Source organism: Pipistrellus hanaki (assembly GCF_964339955.1).
Source record: "Pipistrellus hanaki genome assembly, chromosome: 9".
In the NCBI taxonomy this organism is placed as follows: Eukaryota; Metazoa; Chordata; class Mammalia; order Chiroptera; family Vespertilionidae; genus Pipistrellus; species Pipistrellus hanaki.
This window is the reverse complement of record NC_140511.1, coordinates 57,683,789-57,704,791: the sequence shown is the minus strand read 5'-3', so window position 1 is coordinate 57,704,791 and position 21,003 is coordinate 57,683,789. Positions and strand designations below refer to the sequence as shown.

The 21,003-nt window shown below is 33.9% G+C and overlaps 1 protein-coding gene across 6 annotated transcripts in view; it reads right to left on the bottom strand.

Annotated features, from left to right (window-relative positions):
- Nucleotides 1-21,003, bottom strand: part of GAS2 (growth arrest specific 2) — a 135,673-nt gene that overhangs the window by 56,086 nt on the left and 58,584 nt on the right. For all 6 annotated transcript variants that reach the window (XM_084893995.1, XM_084893997.1, XM_084893992.1 and 3 more), the window contains exons 4-5: nt 16,940-17,081; nt 4,622-4,685 (exon numbers count right to left, since the gene is read on the bottom strand). In XM_084893995.1, the coding sequence (XP_084750121.1) occupies nt 4,622-4,685; nt 16,940-17,081 (206 nt within the window). The remainder of the gene's footprint in view (nt 1-4,621; nt 4,686-16,939; nt 17,082-21,003) is intronic.

Sequence of the window (21,003 nt, the reverse complement as noted above, 5' to 3'; positions counted from 1 at the left end):
GACCCACAGGTTGAGAACCGCTGCTGTAGAGCCTAAGACCATCGAAAAACACAGATATTTACATTACGATTCATTAACAGTAGCAAAATTACAGTTCTGAAGTAGCAACAAAAATAATTTTATGGTTGGGGGTCACCACAACAGGAGGAACTGTATTAAAGGGTCGCGGCGATAAGAAGGTTGAGAACCACTGCCCTAAAACCAAATCCTCACATCTGTATATCTCAGGGATAAGAAAGTAGGATGAATACTAAAAGGCCAATACATTTTTTGCCCCATTAAAGAATATTACAAAGTGCTAGGGAAGGGTCTTATGGTTGATGACTTCATGGTGAGATTTTATACATGGACTTCGTTTTTCTGGCATGTGGCACAACTTTTGAGATTGTTCTAGATCAGTGTTTCCCAAACTTTTGACATATGTGTACCCCTTCTATAATTTTCGTAACGCTGAGTACCCCTCGTACTCATGAGAATGTAGAATTAAGCTCAGCTAAGCACGGTGCAGTGCATATCCCTACCAAACTCCGGTGCAACGTGTACCCCCACAGAACTCTTCCTGTACCCCTGGGGGTACGCGTACTACACTTTGGGAAACACTGTCTGAGTCCTGAATGAGAACATTTACTCAAAATATTTACTATAGTTTTCAAACAAAAGACATGTGGCCAATTTTACTAGAGTTAGAGGGACAAATTTTAAAACCTCCCATACCCCTTTTTTTTAAATATTTTTTAATATTTTTATTGATTTCAGATAAAAAGGGAGAGGAAGAGACAAAAACATCAATGATAAGAATCATTGATTGGCTGCCTCCTGCTTGCCCCCCATTGGGGATAGAGCCTACAACTCAGCATGTGCCCTTGACCACATGAACTTGGGACCCTCTAATTTGGGATGCTCTAACCACTGAACAACTGGCGATAGCCTCTTTTGAAAGCTTATAACAGTTTACAGATTCCTGATAGTTTTTGCCCCATTTTTATTCTGTCATAAAGGAATTTAAATATAGAGTTAGATTTGAAAGGAAATTTCACCCATGTGAAAACATGATATTCTTAGTAGTTAGAGAGAAGTGCTTTAAATAGGATGAATTAATTAATGTCTTGTAAAATAATGTTTTTATTTTAAGAAACATTTTGATTGGCCATAGATTGAAATAGAAGACAAATTTATTTTAAAGTGTTTTTGTTTTTTTTTTCATAGAAGCATGGAACAGAATGTCAAATCTCAGAGGGAAAGTGAAGATTGGTGGGCAAGTGGGAAGAGATCAACCAAAGAACTTATATTCACATATGCATAACCCATGGACACTGACAGTAGAGTGGTGAAGGCCTGGGGCAGAGGGTGGGTGTAAGCTATAAAGAGTCAATGGGAAACAAAAAGGGACATATGCAATATTTTCAACAATAAAGATTTAAAAAATAAAATAAATAAGGTATATTTCTTTTCAGTGGTCATAAATGTTCAAAATCAAGGAAATTCTCAAAAATATAAAAAGCTCCATTATGAGGTTGATGACTGATTATGGTCCCAAACCAAAATATCATGTGTTTTTGTAAAGCTGATTTTTACTATTATAGTAAAGCTTATGTTAATTCCGCAGTCTGTAGAAAAAAGTTATATTCACAGTACTTTTTTTTAAGGAACAAATATCAAAATACTGTCATTAAAAAGATCTGTGAGGTTTTATTGACCTCCCTGTGCTGAGTGTTTTCTTTTTCAGAAAGCAAGCATGCATATTTTACACCCAGAAACTGACATGGTTTCTGAAACGTTAATGGAGGGATTTCACTCTCCAGTGATGGTAACTCTATTTGATTGAAAATAAAAGGAAGTTTTACCCATGAGAACAAAAGTAAGTGGTCTCATCCTCCCATCTCAGAGCTCTGAGAAGCCCACAGCTCTCCCAGGAGCTTCCCTGAATGATTCCACACAGCAGAAAACCAGAAACATTTTGCAAATCGTATGCAAAGAGATGTTGATGCTTTTAAGATGACATTTATGTAACTTGAGAAGGAAATGTTTACAATCAAATATAAAAAAGCATCCCCTACCAGTGATAAAATAAAAACTCACCAGATTGCACTGGGAACTTTGTTATGCTCAAAACTCATATGTCGTGTATACAAATGAATGTTGTGATTCTTGAGAGCTCTTCCAAAATCACTTTTAGTTTTGGCTAAAACTATCTGACCTTAATAATTTATATAATCCTCCATGGAGGAGTTGAAGGAGAAAGAAGCACAAAGTAAAGATGTAAATAAAGGTAATTACATATATATATATATATATATATATATATATATATATATATATATATATATAAAATGTAGGAGTAAAATGAGATTGGGAGATATATTTTCCTTTTTTCTCTTTAACTAATATGCTTCAACATAGAGCTAAGAAATGGGGTTTGGGTGGCTTGGTTTGCCATTGTCCATAAAGCACAATTGAACTTCCATAAAAACAGAAATCTTCAAATGTGTACTGAGAGAATCTTCAATAGACACTGACATTTAAATGTTCCATCTATCCAATTCATTTCCAACTGTTTAACCTTATGCAACACACAAAATGTAACACCCTGAACAATCTCTTGGCATATTTCCTCTTTTTCAGTGAAAGTGTGTAATATTTCACACCACTCAAGTAGGTGAAGATGATAAAAAGCAAAATTTATAAGTAAAGTATTATATTGTAAGGGTAACCTTACTCCTTAGATAACTCCTTTATGAGATTAGTAATATTTTCTTTGCAGCATGAATACATACTGTTTTTGTCTTCTTGCATGATCATAAGTATAGAGAGAAATGGAGACACCCATTTTTATCATAAATAATAATATTAATAACAATCATAGATAGCAAGAGGAAAGTTTTGGAGGTAATGGATATGTTTAGGGCACAGATTATGGTTCTAGTTTCATACATATATAGTTATCCCCAAACTCATCAAGTTGTATACATTAAATATGTACAGCTTTTTGTAGGTCAATCATATCTCAATACAGGTTTTTTTTTTTTAAAGCAATACAGAATCTCAATTTTAAAATAGTTGGGGAGAAAAGGAAAATCTAAAAGTCTTCAAATATGCTTTACCTTGAAACTGAACAGACCATCATGATTCCTTTTTAATAACTGAGATTTGCCATATTCTATGGTAAGGAGCAATTTATGTCAGATACAGAGCAGGAGGAAACGTAATTTTTAAAGGGATTTTGTCATTGGGTAGTATGTGTTCGTTAATGATTTGATCACAGTTAAAATATTCAGTTCAGCAGGTCTCCTAATCAAAGTGTTCAGGTAACAAAAAGTATATTTACAAAAATAAATAAATCCAGAAAACAGGCAAATAATAGAACCTAAACAAGAATAAAATGACAATCCCCAACTATCTCTGTAGATATTGCAACTTCTTCTCCTTATTTCTGTATCTCAACTTTCAGATTCAAGTTGTTTATTCGATTTATATAGTTACAATATTGAAGCAAAAATATGTAATCTGTATTTTAGAATATTCTGACAGTATAATCAAAACAAACAACTAAACAAAAGTTGTTTCCTTCATCTAAGAACCCTAGACAACCCATGTTTCTTTTATTTAGCATTTTGATGGCAGCAAATAATTTATTGAGGTCTTATTGGTTCATCTGATCTCAGCTCTAAAAGTATACCCAGATCTAGATGAGAAAACATCTAATTTATTTTTTTTAAAAAAATTTCTTTATTGATTAAGGTGTTACATATATGTCCTTATCCCCCATTACCATCCCCCCCACCCAAACCCTCCACTCATGCCCTCACCCCCTGTTGTCTGTGTCCACTGTTTAGGCTTATATGCATGCATACAAGTCCTTGGTTGATCTCTCCCTGATACCCCTACCCCTAATTTATTTTTAATTTTAATTTTTCATTAAGACTTCTTCAAGATTTAAATCTTTTATTTAAATTTAAATTTAAATTTCTAATTTTTGGGGCTTCATAGAACTGTCTGCAATCCTGCTTGATGGTTTGCAAGATATAAAAAAAAAAATGACATAAAGTCAGCTTAGCTAATAAAGCCCCTCCCTCTGTCTCTTTAACCATAATTATGATTTCTATAGTTGCTTATTTATTTTTTGCTAGAAGACAAAGATTCTAAAGATATCTCTATGTAAGAATAATAATATTCTATATATTTCCCTAATCAAAATAGGGAGAATAATTTTAAAACTATTCCCCTACTCAGAATTAGAAACTAAAAGAGCTAAGAGATGAGATATTGAGTGGAGAAAAATGAGGAAAAATGAACAAAAGAGGAGGATGAGCATTAGTCAAGAGTAAAGAGAAAGAGAAGGGTGAAGGATTAAGGACAGTAAATATTGGAATAGACTTTCCAATAAGGAAAAAGTAATTGTCACATAAAGTTTATATGAATGGCTTTGACGACAAGATCACAATGGTAAGAACATTGGTGGCATGCTTTTAGTTTGAATGACTGTTCTTGAGATGTTGGTACATATTTGAATAAATAGCTTCTCAACAGGCTCAACATCAGCAATAAAAAGCCATTAGGTTTCTTACATGCTTGGATGCTGAGATGATTCATGTCTTGACATAGTAGCAGTAGTCTGACCTACCTGGCTGCAATCCGGCCCAGCTCTAGCAAACAGAGACACACTTCTCTGGGCTGCTTGTGGAGAACTGAAAGACAAGACAGAGGTGGACATATTGACAATAGAAGGGATTGTAAAGCAGCTCAATGGTGAACAGGCTTGCCATTGACCCCTCATCTCTCCTGGTCCCAGGAAATTAGCTGGTCTTCATTCTAACATTCACAAAAAGCAGCCTACCTACCTCACAGAAGATTCACTAAATCTTCAAGAAAGTTTTCAAAATTCTATGTCCAACCCCATTCCCCAAAGACATTAGTCTTAGGAAATCTCAACCTGTGTAAATCTCATCTTAAAATTATTTTCATCAATTAATTTTAGCAAGTTAATATGTGGCTATAATTATGATAGAAATAGCTGATAGATATTTTCAAACATATAGCACAAAGATTATGGAACAAGGACTTGCCTTTTTATTTTATTTTTATATTTTTAAGGACTAGCCTTTTTAAAATCCTGGCTTTACCCTCACTAGAGATTTTGGCAGAAATGATGCAAGGAATAAGAATAAAAATTACACATCACAGTTTGTTGTTATCCTTTAAGCCAAGATGACAAGTGAGACCCTGAAACTTAATATCCTCTCCTAATAAAATCTGATTGCTAATTCAGAAAGAAACACTTTCTACAGATGGATTTTGGAAATATACACCAATATATACCATCTGTCAGGTTTGCTCATAAAATGAAAAAATTAGAAGACTACTATTTGCATAGATATTTTTATTCTAATATAACCTGATTACTTAATAAATCTTTACCAATTTCTTGGACACAGTCAGTTATGTTGACAAATCATACTTGCATTTGTTGAGCCTACCAGAGGACTATCTACTGCCTATATTATTCTCTTTTCAAAGCATGATTAGAGAATTTTTAAAATATATATTTTATTGATTTTTTTACAGAGAGGAAGAGAGAGGGATAGAGAGTTAGAAACATTGATGAGAGAGAATCGATCAGCTGCCTCTTGCACACCTCCTACTGGGGATGTGACCTCAACCAAAGTACATGCCCTTGACCGAAATCGAACCCAGAACCTTTCAGTCCGCAGGCAGACACTCTATCCACTGAGCCAAAACAGTTTTGGCTATGATTAGAGAATTTTTAAGTGTTCTTTAATCAACCTAATAAAGACAACAGATATTGGAACAGTATTGCATTACAATGGTCTTTATATAGACATAGTTAATATTCTGATTAAAATAGATTAATACACTTTAAGAAATACCATATTTCTTTAATTTTTAAACATAGAATTTTATAATTGAATATCTCATTTTATAACTGAATATCCCATTCAATTTTATAATTGAATATTTCATTCCTTTAATTTCAACATTTAATTCTTTATTTACACAGATAAAGGTAGTGGCACTACTTGGTCCATGGACAACCTATAAGACTTGGGAATGGGTGGTGATTAAAAAAATACTCTTACTTGGATTGTAGGTATATGATTTCATTTGGGTTTAAACAGACACAAATTTTTATCTTGTTATAAAATGTCACTTTTAAAGCTTTTTAAATGAATTCTAATTCCATCAGCAATGTTCATTAAAACAGAACTGACTATGGGATTTCTGAATTAGAAAACATTTCCAATCTTGGTAATACAAAATTTGGTTTCAACTAAACTTAAAAAATTGTCACAAAAGCCTAACTGGGGAAGCCTAAAATTACTTTTAATTAAAGGGGCTTAAAATAAAGATACTAATATCTCCAGTGTCAAATGCACCATTAAATGTCTCTGGCTAGAATGATACAAACTTCACAACTTGTGCTATACTAAAAACCAACTTCAGAACAATGTAAGATGTGGAATATCATATCACATATAACAACCACCACAAAACAGAAGCAAATGGAAATCAATCTTCCTTTCTAGATAATCAATGTCTTATGATTTAAACTTTTTTTTTAATTCTATCCATACTACCAAATGACGAACAGGGGTTTTTTAAGTGGGGGAAAAATAATACATGAAAACTGAGGAGAATGATTTTAAAGTCCTGTCTAATACCCTCATCTTCAGTGAAGGAAAGCTGTGTGAAGCAAGTGGTTAAAGCATGATGAGCTTTAGATACAATCTCATGCATTTCTTGATGACAACAATGTCAAAAAAAGAAAAATTTTGGTTAGCTGATCAAATTATGTCAATGTGCAGTCAATAACCAACTACAAAAATTAACTATTGTCCAACTATAATGATTCCATAGCCAATTTCTTGTACATATTCTGAAGGCTATAGAAGAATTGGATGTAAACAAATGAATTTTATGGAAAATAATCATTCTGAAAAAAAAAACAATGTTGGTAATATATGAGAAACAATGTGATATGTAGGATGCATCACTATTGTGTATTTCTTTGCTTTCTCAACAAAACTGTCAATTTAAAACACCTTTTCTTATGCCCAAACTCAAATGTCAACTCTACATGGATGCATTAAAATTTAATTTGGCAAACTGAAAAGAAATAGCTTGATTCTTCACTTATATTCTTTAACAGAACCAGGCTATATAATTTAAGATAATAAACATTTTCCTCAGCATCATTTCTTAGGAAAATGCTAATAGAAAAGTAATATTTTACTTCCCAGTAATTTTGGAAATATTGTCCTGTATAAAGCAATGCAATTGCTTCAAAATGCACCTAAAATATTGTCTCACATGTTAATGATTCTTTAAATATTAGGCATATCAAGCCTGGACCATAATAGCCAAAAATATCATTTGATAGTAAGCAATAAATAAGGTAAATCTGTAGAGGTATATAAATTAACACCGTGCCTAGATCAGAGTAACTATAGAGTAAATATAATATCTCATAATATTTAGGGGGATGTAAATTACGTGGTGATGACAGTGATTGTGGAAATGAATTAATTGATAAAGATTATGCCCTAACTGGTTTGGCTGAGTAGATAGAGCATCGAACTGCAAACTGAAGAGTTCCAGGTTTGATTCCGGTCAAGGGCATGTACCTTGGGTGCGGGCACATCCCCGGTAGGAAGTATGCAGGAGGCAGCTGATCGATGTTTCTCTTCGATGTTTCTAACTCTCTATTCCTCTCCCTTCCTCTCTGTGAAAAAATCAATAAATTTTAAAAAAGATTAAAATCTTACCTAGCATTTTTAGAAAAGGCAAGATATAAATCATGTATGTATTTATTTCATTATAAAAACAAACTCCCTTACCTTATTGCAATGAAGTTTAAATTTAATAATTTAAGTACTAAGAGGTTGCTGCTTTTGCACCGAGGCATATTCTAACCTCAAGTTCCTGGATGGAAGGAGTGCAGTGGCTGTGGGAGGGAGTGAGCTTTAACACTCACTAGTTGTGTTATTTGAGGAGGTCATTCAATGAAATCTGTTTTCTGAGGGAAATAATATTCTGTACCACACAATATTTTTGTGAATATTATACAGAATAATATTTATTGTTATTCTTAACACAGTGTGTGGCACATGAGGAAAGATTTGTCCAAGGTTTGTTTTATTTTCATTGTTATAAATGGTTTACTCGAGGATGATCATCAGTTGGCTTTAGTCAAAATTAATTCACTTTTTTTCTTCCTAAAAGCATTTTTTGTGCACTTAATCATGTCCACACCAGTCCAGGCACTGCGTTAGTTACTATACTAAGCAATGAAAGAAACCGTAATTAAAAACACACATATTTCTATTGATAGATTTGTATACTTTAGAGTGGACTTATTATATTTGATTATCTTGTTATTTATATTATACCAGGGACAGTAAATTCTAAATTTTATCAAATTTCAAGTTAAATAAGTCAATTTGGCCAGTATATACAGATAGACATAATGCAGATCTCATGAAGCTATTATGCTTTTGTGCTAAGTATAAAGTTCATGTAACAATCACATTAGGACAAGTCATTTTGTAAGACACCATACATCTTACTATTAATTTTCCTCTGTCTGTGGGACTAAATACTGTAAATGAGCCTGAGCTGGTTTAGCTCAGTGGATAGTGTCAACCTGTGGATTAAAAGGTCCCAGGTATGATTCTGATCAAGGGCACATACTCAGGTTGCAGGCTCGCTCCCCACTGGGGAGGGTTCAGGAGGCAGCCAATTAATGATTCTCTCTCATCGTTGATGTTTCTATCTCTCCCTGCCTCTCTAAAATCAATAAAGAAATATATATAAAAAGTATACTGAATACTGTGAATGAGTCTATTTTTAATAAGTTATTATAATTAATTATATAATTTTAGGAGATTAAATAGCTAAATGCATGTCTTTATCAGGGTGATTAGAAAGGCAACTTTTACTGCCTGTGAACTAAAGCCTTCGTATTGAGTCATATGTCCTATTCATTTTAAACACATTTACTGAGTAATCTTTTCAAAAATACAAAGAACCTTCCACTTTCACTGAAGTTTCCAGTAGGAAACATTTTTTCACTTTATCACTGTGACATTAACATAGTTTCTCACTTTGAGTTACAGGTATTAGTGGGGATCATTACTGCTTTCTGTTCTCTGAACAAATTCTCTTTAAAACAAATAAAAAGCTCTCCAGTCAATGGTGATTATTTTGCAAAAGTCTTTTTTGGGGCGGTGGAGGGGGAAGAGGGGTTTCAATCACCGGATGCTTCTTTTTAAATAATCAAAAGCCATTTCACAGAAAGATATAATGCAGAACACCTCTGGGAAAAGGAACACAGATCTCTATTCAAAAATATGTGGCAAGAGACTCAATCTTATAACCTAGATTCTATAAAAATCTCCTGGGCATCAAATGTCAAATAGAATGCTGTGAGCTCCAGGAATAGAAAATGAGGCCTTCCACTAAAACCAAGGGTAGAGTTTCAATGTCACAGCATCCCGAGGATGAAATGCATTGGGCCATTAATGTATAGTTTAGCTAAAATATTGAGTTTTAACAGATGAGCAAAGAAATGAAAGCATGAAAAATTGTCTTGTCCATTAGTTTCCATACATTAGAGGCTACAACATTCAGATTGGTCTTGAAGGAAACTGGCTTTAAGATTTATATTGAGGAAGAAATCATAAATATATATATGTTGAAAGTAGATTTATAGTTGTGAGCACATGAAACACAAGAATTGATTTTTGTATTATTATTTATTCTTGTATTATCTATTTCCCATACCAACAACTGTAAACCTACTACTGCCCACTCCTGTATTTTGTTAAACCTATTCTAAAGGGTTTTGATATATGATATATGCTCTAAAAATATTCAGGATAACAGTGGTGATGAGGATGGATAAAGGAGGAGTAAGTCATGGATTCAATTAGCCTTTAAAGGATATTATGGGCATTTTTCTCCTGCCAGGATCTATAAGGTACAAAGAGGCCACCCCATGAAGTGAAGGGATAGTAACAAACTGCTCTCCGCCGGCATGTGATGTGCAGTAAGATGACACAGCCGCCACAGGCTGGCTGAGAGTAGGTTTACAGTTGTTGGCATGGGAAATAGATAATACAAGAATAAATCATCTTTCAGCTTGAAGGTAGAAGGCAATTAGGCAAGGCACAGCAGTTTAGGTGTCTTAAAAACTGACCTGAGTGAGGCTAATGAGCAAAAGAAAAGGCCACTGAGAGAGAAACCTTGCAAGCTCATTAGTGCTGAGTGCATGTGTATCCACATTTCTCAGGATCACCGTTCACCATGAAAACAGAATATGACATTCATAGAATTGCACATAGTGTAGAGTTCATACAAAAATGTCCTCAGCATTGGAAGATATATAGAATAAAATATAGTTAACTGCCTTGGCCATTAAATCGAGAGTATCTGGCACAAGTAGCACCCTTTTTTCCTCCAGCACCCAGACCCTATGTTAATTTAATGGATCCAGTTGCTACCATTCAGAATAGCAGTAAGAGGCAAGGATCTTTTCTAATGCTGTGTATATTTCATTTTTCCTTTTATTTGGAAAAAAAATCATATGGATTTTTAAAATTAACTCAAAGCGTAACTTTCTGTAACCCAGGACATGACCATTGGAGGTAATGGCACCGAGTTAAACTCCCAGCTGGGCCATTGAGAAGCTGTGTAACACTGGGCAAGTTATTCAATTCCCGATGTCCCAGCATTCTCATTTATAACATGATGGTTTGGGGGAGAGTAGAAATGTTAGCACATGTCTACTATTTAGCTCTCATTACTGAGCATGTAGCTTTTATTATTAAATATTGTACAGTCAAAATTTTAACCGGGAAAAATTAGAAAGCTGTTTACTTTCCTAATTTGACCCTGACTCCATCAAGTCCTGATACACCTACAATTCCAAGAAGACATTTAGTTCCCTCAATCCGTTTCCATATGTTCTTGCTTATGTTTTATGTGGCATAGGGAAAATGGCTAAATTTAGAAAGAGTTGATTTTCAGTTCAAAAGTAAAAAGTGAATTAGGATTATAAGAACAGGTGTAAAAAGAAAAAGTCTAAAATAAATTGTTCTTGGGAAAGAGATAATGTGAATATAAATAACCCAGAGCTGCATGGAATTGTTATCCCACATTAAGGCTAATAAAAATAAGGTGGCTTGTTCTACAGAAATACTCTTGTAGTCTGCAATATAGACAACAAAAGATGATTCGTCAAGCACTGGAAGGCAGGCATAGATTCTTTTTCTGATGCAACAGGTGACATTAAGTATAAAATGGAAAATTGGGTTTAAAAAATCCATACACAATCCTTTTTACTTTGATACAGCAACATCACAGAAATATTGCAGGTAAATCAGTGCTTGACCCATATTCAAAAGGACTTCGTAAAATTGAACATCAAAGTCATGCATCAAAAGAAGACAGTGCCACACAGCAAACATGAACACAATAAACAAAAATAAAAATAAAGATAAAAACAAAAATAAAAAGCAAATCACACACATTGGCATGCTAGCACAGCAGATAGCAAACCCTTTTCTCGCTGAGTTGATTCTTTCTCAGAGAAATAGATGAAGAATAGTCACTGGCCTCCAAATCCTATAATCATCCAATAACATAATGATATTGACACAATTATAGAAAGCAAAAAACTGTGCACTTTAAAAGAATTTCCTCCCATCCTTTTCTCCCCCCCATTTCCCAGGTTATTGGAATGCATACAAATAACACAAAATAAACAGGTCTCCGAGAAAAATTAAACTAACATGACATTTCTAATTTATGTGCTAAGGGAAATCATAAAAAAGAAATTTCCCACATAAGAATATGACTAATTTAACTAGCTTCTTACTTAAAATATCTTTTAAAAATCACATACGAACATCAATTTTAGGAGTTAAAACACAACTTTTAAAGAAGTTATTTATTATTTATTATTTTTTTATTGTTGACAGTATTACAGATGTATCCCATTCCTTCCTTTACCCCTCAAAACACAACTGAAAATAAATCATACATTTTGGGGTCTTAATTTAAATCATAAAAAATGAGCCACATCAAAATATTTATCACTATTTTAGAAATGGTAGTCCAAGTATTTAATCTTTGCAAAATTATTACACTTACTGTTAGGAAGAACAATTAATAATACAGTTTAAGGAATTTTACATCTCTTGCAAACTGAACAGAAAATGCTTTTATAACTAGAGCTTTCTAAACATTTTTTCCCCTTTATTCTACATTAAAGTTCATTTCTTTTAAAATAATTATTGGGGGAGTATTTTATTTTTAGACCAATAGACTACATACTTTTTAATTTAAAAAAAAAAACACATTGCATGTTGATCTTTTTTAGCTTAAAGCATATCCTAGTTTTAAGGAATCCAATGAAACTGACTTATTAATAAATCAGAGACATTAAAAATAAAATCTCCTCTAGTTACTTTTATGTCACCATGGTTTGAGCAATTGGAGTTGTCAATGAGCATTATATGTAAAATCTTAAGACTAACGTATGCTTCACAGAATTCACAAAGATTTATCTCATCTGTTCCCATAGCAGTATAAAATTCTATAATCACTTGAAACCTCAATGATACAAAACAGCCCTTATACTGATGTATAAATTTTTATGTCCATAAATACTTCTCTATGCAAATTGGTTACACCAGTGTTTCCCAACCTTCTCTCATGATGAGAATCACCTGGTGGAGTTGTTAAAACACAGATTCCTGAATCCCAGCTAAGAAGTGCTAAACTAGAATTTTTGGGAACATATAGGTAAAATTGTATACTTAACTAGTGCTCTAAGACAGATATTATATACAGAGCACTAAGTTAAGTATGCAATTTTACCTATATGTTCTCAAAAATTCTAGTTTAGCACTTCTTAGCTGGGATTCAGGAATCTGTGTTTTAACAACTCCACCAGGTGATTCTCATCATGAGAGAAGGTTGGGAAACACTGGGTTACACTATATCTTAACACAAAATTAATTGTTCATGTTTCAGATTATATGCCATATCATTTTACTGCCTAGTTAATAGATAATTGAAAGATAAAATGATATTATTTATAACCCAACTACTGTTCATCTTTCTTTCAAATTCTAAATATATTTTCTTATTATTTACTAAGAAATGTGTGACTTCATGTTTCAAATTATGTCATAAGTTACCCATATACTTAAAGTCTCAAAGATATCTTCTGTTGGTATCTCTGGATGGCTGTAATTTGTTTAAACTATCACCATATGTCATAGATTCAATTCATTTTCATATTTTTTTAATATTACAAAAATGTTTCAGTGGACATTCTGATGCCTTCCTCCACTTATTTCCATTGGATAAACTTTTAGAAGTAGAACAACCTGATAAGAGGACAAGAATACTTCTCAGGTCTCTGATAGATAATGTCAAATTGCCCTCTAAAGGAGAGATATCAATTTCCAATCTCCTGCAGTAATCTACAGAATATCCTATTTTCCTATATTCTCAACATTAAACATACAATTGTCTCAATCTTTGCTAATGTTCATAGTTTTAATCGCATTTACATTATTACTAACATTTTATACTTTTATTGTATTTTTATAAATCCTTTATGAATAGACTTTTCAAGACTTTTGTCCATCTTTTTATTGATTTGTTTTGGAAATACTTCGGTACAGTAATGAACTTATGATCTAAGAACTGACATTTCACAGAGGAAAAATTATCGAGAATGTCATAGAAAATAAATTGCTGGCTACACTCTGTAGGTGATTGTATCATGTGGCATAGAAATGTATCTGCCAAGAATCCAAAAGACAAGAAGCGTGAGAGGAGCATATGGCATCAGTTACTGTCCATACTCCCCTGTTCACCCCTGGCACATCTTCCCACCCACTGAGATTTCTTGTCATTAGCTGTTGTGGAAATGGAACAGATTGAGTGAGTTGTGAATCAAGATCCTCTCACAAAATAATTGTACAAAAAGCACTGCAACAGAGGGTAGCATATCAGTTGCCGGGAAGATAAGGATGCTTTATGCAGGCAAAGACCTTTGAACAGCTAAAGACAGAAGCCTCTTGATACACACTCAGTACAGTGATCTACTTTATCATTCATTCAAACAGATTTTCCCCTTCATCAGGGCATCTTTTCATTTTATTTGCTATTCAAAACACTGTGGCACAAAGGGTGCTCTTCATCTCGTGTGCTACTGAAATGAAATCTTGAGATAGAAAGAAAGGGAAAAAAATCCTTGCCCTAAATTCCCTTTCAAAAGTGAAGTGTGAAAAGACATCAAGCAGAGTACACAGCGTTATTGTTGCAGGAAAGTCAATTCTGCAAGCACAGAGTCCAAGGCCATCAGTGGAGGCCCAATCACTTCCTCACCTACAGTGAATAATAAAAATCCAAGGAGAAAGGGTTCCACTTGGGGAAATGGAATTTCTCGTTGCCCTTCCTCTTGATTATCTTGAACATCTATGGGCACAGCTGTTTCCTTTCTCTGAGTAATCCTAAAGTCAATGCTGTATTATTGGCTCCCTTCTTTCAGCTCCCCTGGCCTATTATATATCGCCCCATGTCCCATTCTGAGCTGCAGAAAGTTCAAATTTACCTTTTCATTTAAGCAGCCAACTAGAATGCCTGTTTGCTTTGATTTGCTACTTAAACAATTAAAAATTATTTTTAAATTTTATAGCTTGAAAACTTGGTCTTATTAAACTTCCGTGGATATGTTAATGCATTTTAATTGCAAGGTATAAGCAAAGTTATAATATAGAAGGTAATAAAAAATCAAAGATATTTTAGCAAAACACTTGACAGTTATATTTAAATTCTCATGGTCATTTTTTTTTTTTCCAAACAGGGTGAAAAACTAGGCCATCTCAAAATTCTTCTTTATATAATTGTATATGCTGCAGAATACTTATTTAAATACTACAACCATTATTACATATGTTTCATTAGGCTTGATTGTTTCAAGGTAAAATATATTAGTCATTATCTGAATAGGGTTTTAAAAAGCCATCAATGTAAACAATATTCATTCAATTCTCATTAGGGACTTGGGCTATGGTGATATATATTCCAGAGAAAATTTATTATTAGATTGACTCTTCTTAGATTCCAACTAAAAGTTTTAGTTGTTTAAATAATAAAAAAAATTTTATTAGTTTAACTAATAAAATAGTTTTATTACTTTAACTAACTCATGGGCAATGAAAAATTGAGACAAGATCACATTTACTTTCATAGTTAGTAATCCACTTGGCCTATAGTTGCCACTGAAAAAGGCTTCTTTAATGTAAATATGTACAATGAATAAATTAATACTAAAGCAGTTTCCCTCTGTGTCAGTTGCTGGTAATGTAGGGGCACTCTAGAATTTTAAATCATGATGTTATTTGTCCACACTTGATTATATAGCTGTATAAAGGGTTGGGCAAAAGTAGGTTTACAGTTGTGAGTATATGAAACTGAGTTTATTCTTGTATTATTATTTATTCAATATAGCATTATTTTCCATAGGAACAACTGAGACCTACTTTTGTCACATAGTAGATCTTTCAAGAATATTTTTTCACAAATAATTCTTCCACCCTCCTTTCTTAGAATTTTCTACTCACAGTTTCCCTATTAACCTAAACTTAAAATCTACCTATAAAATTAATATTGGACTGAAAAAGAGGTATATTCGTACATACAATCTCCCACCAAATTTGTTTTACTTTAATGTAAGGAAATGGTAAGCACAGCCGGAGCCCATTCATATAATGAACATTCAAGGAGCACACTATCCAACATAGTATGCTGTTGTGCAGTTACTGATTTTTTTTTTTCAGGTATAAAATGTTCTCCTAGTCTAAATGAATGTGTTTTTCTTCTCTGCTGGGATAATTCTCAGAAATTTGATGATAATCTTTTCTATATCACATCAATTCCTCCTAGTACAAATACAAATTTCCTTAAGTACAAAAAAAAACAAAAAAAACAAAAACGAACACGGTAGCTGTTGCCATCAATTTCCTAGGTTCAACAGGAGAATATTACTTTGCAAGCCCTGGGGCTAGGGCAGTCTGACTGTTGGGAAGGCAATTTGTATACTTGTTCTCTCTGAACGATGCTCAGCTTATTTTGATGTTGATAGTTGGTATTATGTGGGATTGTGAATTGATTTTTTAAAGCTTCAGGCAAAAGAAGGAAAGCTTTTTCCCATCTAGAGGTCTCCTTTCCTCACTCAATTCCATTTCATAATGCTGAAACACCAAAAACTTTATGTTTTGTCCAGAGGAAATGCAAAAGCTCATTCTATGGCCTGGAAGTGGATTTGGCGAAATTCAATCATAAAACAAAATAAGACCAAAAAAAATAATAATCTGGGTTGGTCTGGGAACTAAGGTATCTGTTTTTTATTTTGTCAAATTTAATCCAATATCTTACTTGCTTGGCTGATTTTTATCTCAACAAATTAAATAAATAAATGAACAAATTCCAGTTTCACAAAGAGAACTTATGGGAAATGATGCTTTTATACATTTAGAGAAGCAAAATGACAATCATGCTCCCATGCCTGGAACATACCTAGCTACTTCCTTTCTAGTGCAGGTTAGAGCCTGGTGGGAAAATTGAACCTGCCTTTTTCAAATATTCCCCCAATTTTGCATTGTATTTACTTGATCTTATTTTGACCATAATTGTGCTATTTATGTTCCTATCCTTTACTCCCAAGATAATCAATAGTAAGAGGACGTGCATTTTATTACCTTCAAAACTCATTTACACAAAACTACAGATTTTTTTTAAAGTTAATCTTTGAAATGACATCACACAAAAAAGTTAGTTTTGGTCATTATACTAACAACTACAGTACTTTTTAAATGGTTAAAATTCTGAAGATAATACATACCCAAACCTTCCGATTCAAATAGACATGTTTCATCTACCCCTAAATCTCGGCACCAGGATAAGAAATTTGCTGTATTGTCTCTGGCGAAAAAGGAGCCTGAGGGTGCACTGGCTTTGCATGGAATCTTCTTCATGGGCAGATTCTGAAAAACAAAGAAATCTCACTCTGAAGAAATTCTGGGAAAGCCATCACAGTGACACATTAAATACACATTTATGTTTTCAACAAAATGCTTTGAGATGACCTCATGTCAATAAATAGGTTAGTAAAGAACTACAGGAAGGAAGTGAAATGTATATGAAACTTAGCTGGCATTAAGAGACTATAAAAAATCTGTGTCTGTGCATAGCTTTTTAGTATCTAATGGTAAATATACATAAATCCCTACCCTGGCTTGAACTATCTCTTCTCTCTCTCTTATATTATTTTTGGCCTTCTCTCCCATCAGTATGTCTCACAAAGTATTTATAAATGTATTTCTCATTTGTGAAAGAAGAATGAGACACAAATATAATATATGAATACATATAACACACACCTGCATTCTTAGGTGCATATGTACACACACTATAAAAATTACACAAGAACTACATATTTATAATTAAAAAGGGGCAACAGAATTATTTAACACACAAGTTTTCATTACCATGACCATGAAAACTAATATGAAAAATCTATTAACAATAACACTCACATCTTTCTTCATAGGGTACTGTTATATCATTCTGGTTGGATTTCTGCTACCTGATCTAGAAACATATTATTTACATTTCACACCATTTTTCTTCTGGGATTAAAAAAAATGCTTAAGATAAGGGAGGTGTGAACCTCTATAAACTTTTCTATTAACAGTGTCTCATAATTTTAAACAGGAAATCACTCTTGGTACCATACCAAGTGTTATAAATGGTGTGAGGTTTTTTTCTTAAATAAAATATAACTAGTTTTCATGGCACTGAATGAAATCATATGGTGAGACTCGAAGGAAAAGACAAAACCATGAATTTGGATGATCTGGGCTACATAGAGCTTGACCTCAAAGAGAAAAAAGATAAGGGAGAAGTACTTTGTGATTTAGATTCACAGACAGGATGTTTCCTCTGTGCACTGTCAACCAGCAAATATAACCAAAATGTGGTTGATTGTTGAGTCCATAAACAAGGATGGTTTTAAAAAATAAAACAATGGCCCATGAGTGGACTGGTGAAGTCCTGCTAACAACAAACTACTACTAGACTTCTTTATGAGCTAGGATTTTATGGCTAGACAACTAGAACACACAGTTACTGTATCAGTTAAAGGCTGTGTGAATATATCTCTTTGTTGATGACTGAATTTGACTTAGGGTAGACATAATTAAAAATTTTGCATATATATATGTATGTATATATATATTAGGCACTATAGATATGTATATAAATAAAAATGGGGTTATTATATAGCAATACCCATTTAACCACTTTGGTTAAGTAATAGTTTTCAGAGAAATATTTTCCTATATGAATTGTAAAAACAAACAGATATAGCATAGCATAATATATTCTTTATAAGAATTAGTCAGTACTTCTTAAAATTAAAATACATATATCCTTAAATCTAACAATTCACTTTTATGAATATAACTTACAGATATATCAATAATAGCATTACTGCTTAAAGATATATGTATATCTGTTGCAACAGTGACTGAACAAAAAAATAACTTGAAATAAGAATATGTCAAGAGAGGGCTGGTGGAATAAAATATAAAAATGCAATGAAACTCTATGTATCATTAAAAAAGACCAAGATAAACATATATGTATTAAATCATAAGATGTTCATTATATACTCTAAGCAAAAACAATTTGCAAACACACACACACACACACACACACACACACACATATATATACTGTATACATACATATATATAATATTACTATTTTATCTTATGTTTGTATATACACACACTGGCATATGTATGTGTATGTGTGTATATATATGATGCAAATGGACATATAAAAAGTTAAGTTGCATATAAATATGGTGTATTATAATTGTGAATACTGTATTTCCTTATATAATGTTAATTTAGGAAAAATTCAAGAAAGACATGAAAATTATTTTAGGGCAGATAAAATTAAAGCTAGAATTGATACTTCATAACTTGGGAATTTTTCAGTGTAAAAGAATTCATCAGTAATACTGATCTAACAACTTGACCTTTATCTGATTTATGGAGTATTTGTATCTGTTATGAAGCTGTTAAAGTCAGTGCTTCCATGTCAGCTGAAGACTAGAAACTGTAAACTGTGTGAAAGGAAGCTTTCAATCTTCACCTAGATAAAAAATTTTATTGCTAAAAATTATTTAAAGTCACCTTCATTAGTCCAAATGACTAGTGAACCCTTACATACAGTGCCTTTAAAAGCCATCACATACACTAAGAGAAAGGATCTTTACTCATGGGCTGAGAGCAGTAGCACATAGCTTGTAAGATTCAATATTCTTCCTGACTGCATGTCAACCAAAAACCAAAGGGTCAAGCATCTTCCCAGGGTTGATGTGCCATTTATAATTAAGTCTAAGAGAAGAAGTCTGCTTTCATTTGAATTAAAAATCAAATGATTCAATAATACCAGCACTCAATGCTTTTGTGACTTAAAAATTTTTTGACACATTTTACACAAAAATTGTTATAAAGTTCTAAAAAGCTTAGCAATTATATATCTCCCATTTCTATGATTTTTTTAATTTGTTAATTTTTCTAGGTTCTCATGAAAATTCTGGGGACAAGCCAGCTCTGCCTGAATATCTTCTTTAATATCAGTAAATAAAAGAAAAACATAAATATTGAAATCAACTTTCCCCTTGCCAAGGAAATCTTAAAGAGTAGGTTGAAAATAAAGAATAGCCCTGAGTAATTATGGAAGTACACGTATACTGAAAAGCTGAAAACTGATTACAGGTAGGGAGAGAAATTCTCCAGACCTACAGAACTGGGGGTTCACTTGAGAAGCTCTACACATAGCTCATCTGATATATCTCCCCTTTACCACACAACTCTACAAAGAACTCCTTTAAATTATAATGTCTTTATTTATTCATATTAGCTTTTCCAGGCGAAGCTGTTAAATATTACCAGAGGCCTGGTGTACACATTCATGCACCGATGGGGTCCCACAGCCTGGCCTGTGCCCTCTCACAATCTGGGACCCCTCAGGGGATGTCAGAGAGCTGGTTTTGGCCCAATCCCCACAGGCTAGGCCAAGGGACCCCACCAGTGCACGGATCCATGCACCAGGCTTCTAGTATGCATATAAAATCTTTGGTTAACCTCTTCCCACCCCTACCCCTCTCTCCTTTCCTCTGAAATTCGTCAGTCTGTTCCATGTTTCTATGCCTGTGTGGTGCTCATCTGCCCCCTAGTGGTCAGTGCACTTCATAGCTACTGGTCAAACAGTCTAATGGTAGAATGGTCACTTAAGCTTATATATATATATAGACTAGAGGCCTGGTGTATGAAATTTGTGCATGGGGGCTGTGGGGGGGGGGGGGCAGGGCGGTGTCCCTGAGCCCAGCCTGCACCCTCTCTAATCTGGGATGTCTCAAGGGATGTCCGACTGCCCGTTTAGGCAGGCAGTCAGACATTCCTCTCACAATCCAGGACTGCTGGCTCCCAACTGCTTGCCTGCCTGCCTATCCAATTACCACTAACTACTTCTGCCTGCCAGCCTGATCAATCCCTAACCATGCCCCTGCCAGCCTAATCAATGCCTAACTGCTCCCCTGCTGGCCTGATTGCCCCTAAATGCCCTCCCCTGCCAGTCTGTTCACCACTAATTATACTCCCCTGCAGGCCTGGTCGCCCCCAACTACCCTCCCCTGCTGGCCCAGTAACCCCTAACTTCCCTCCCCTGCCAGTCTGGTCACCCGTAACTGCCCTCCCTTGCCAGCCTGATCACCCCCAACTGCCCTCCCCTGCAGTCCTGGTTGCACACACTCCTCTCTTGCAGGCCTGGTTCTTCCCAACTGCTCTCCCCTGCTGACCTGATCATCCACAACTGCCCTCCCCCACCAGA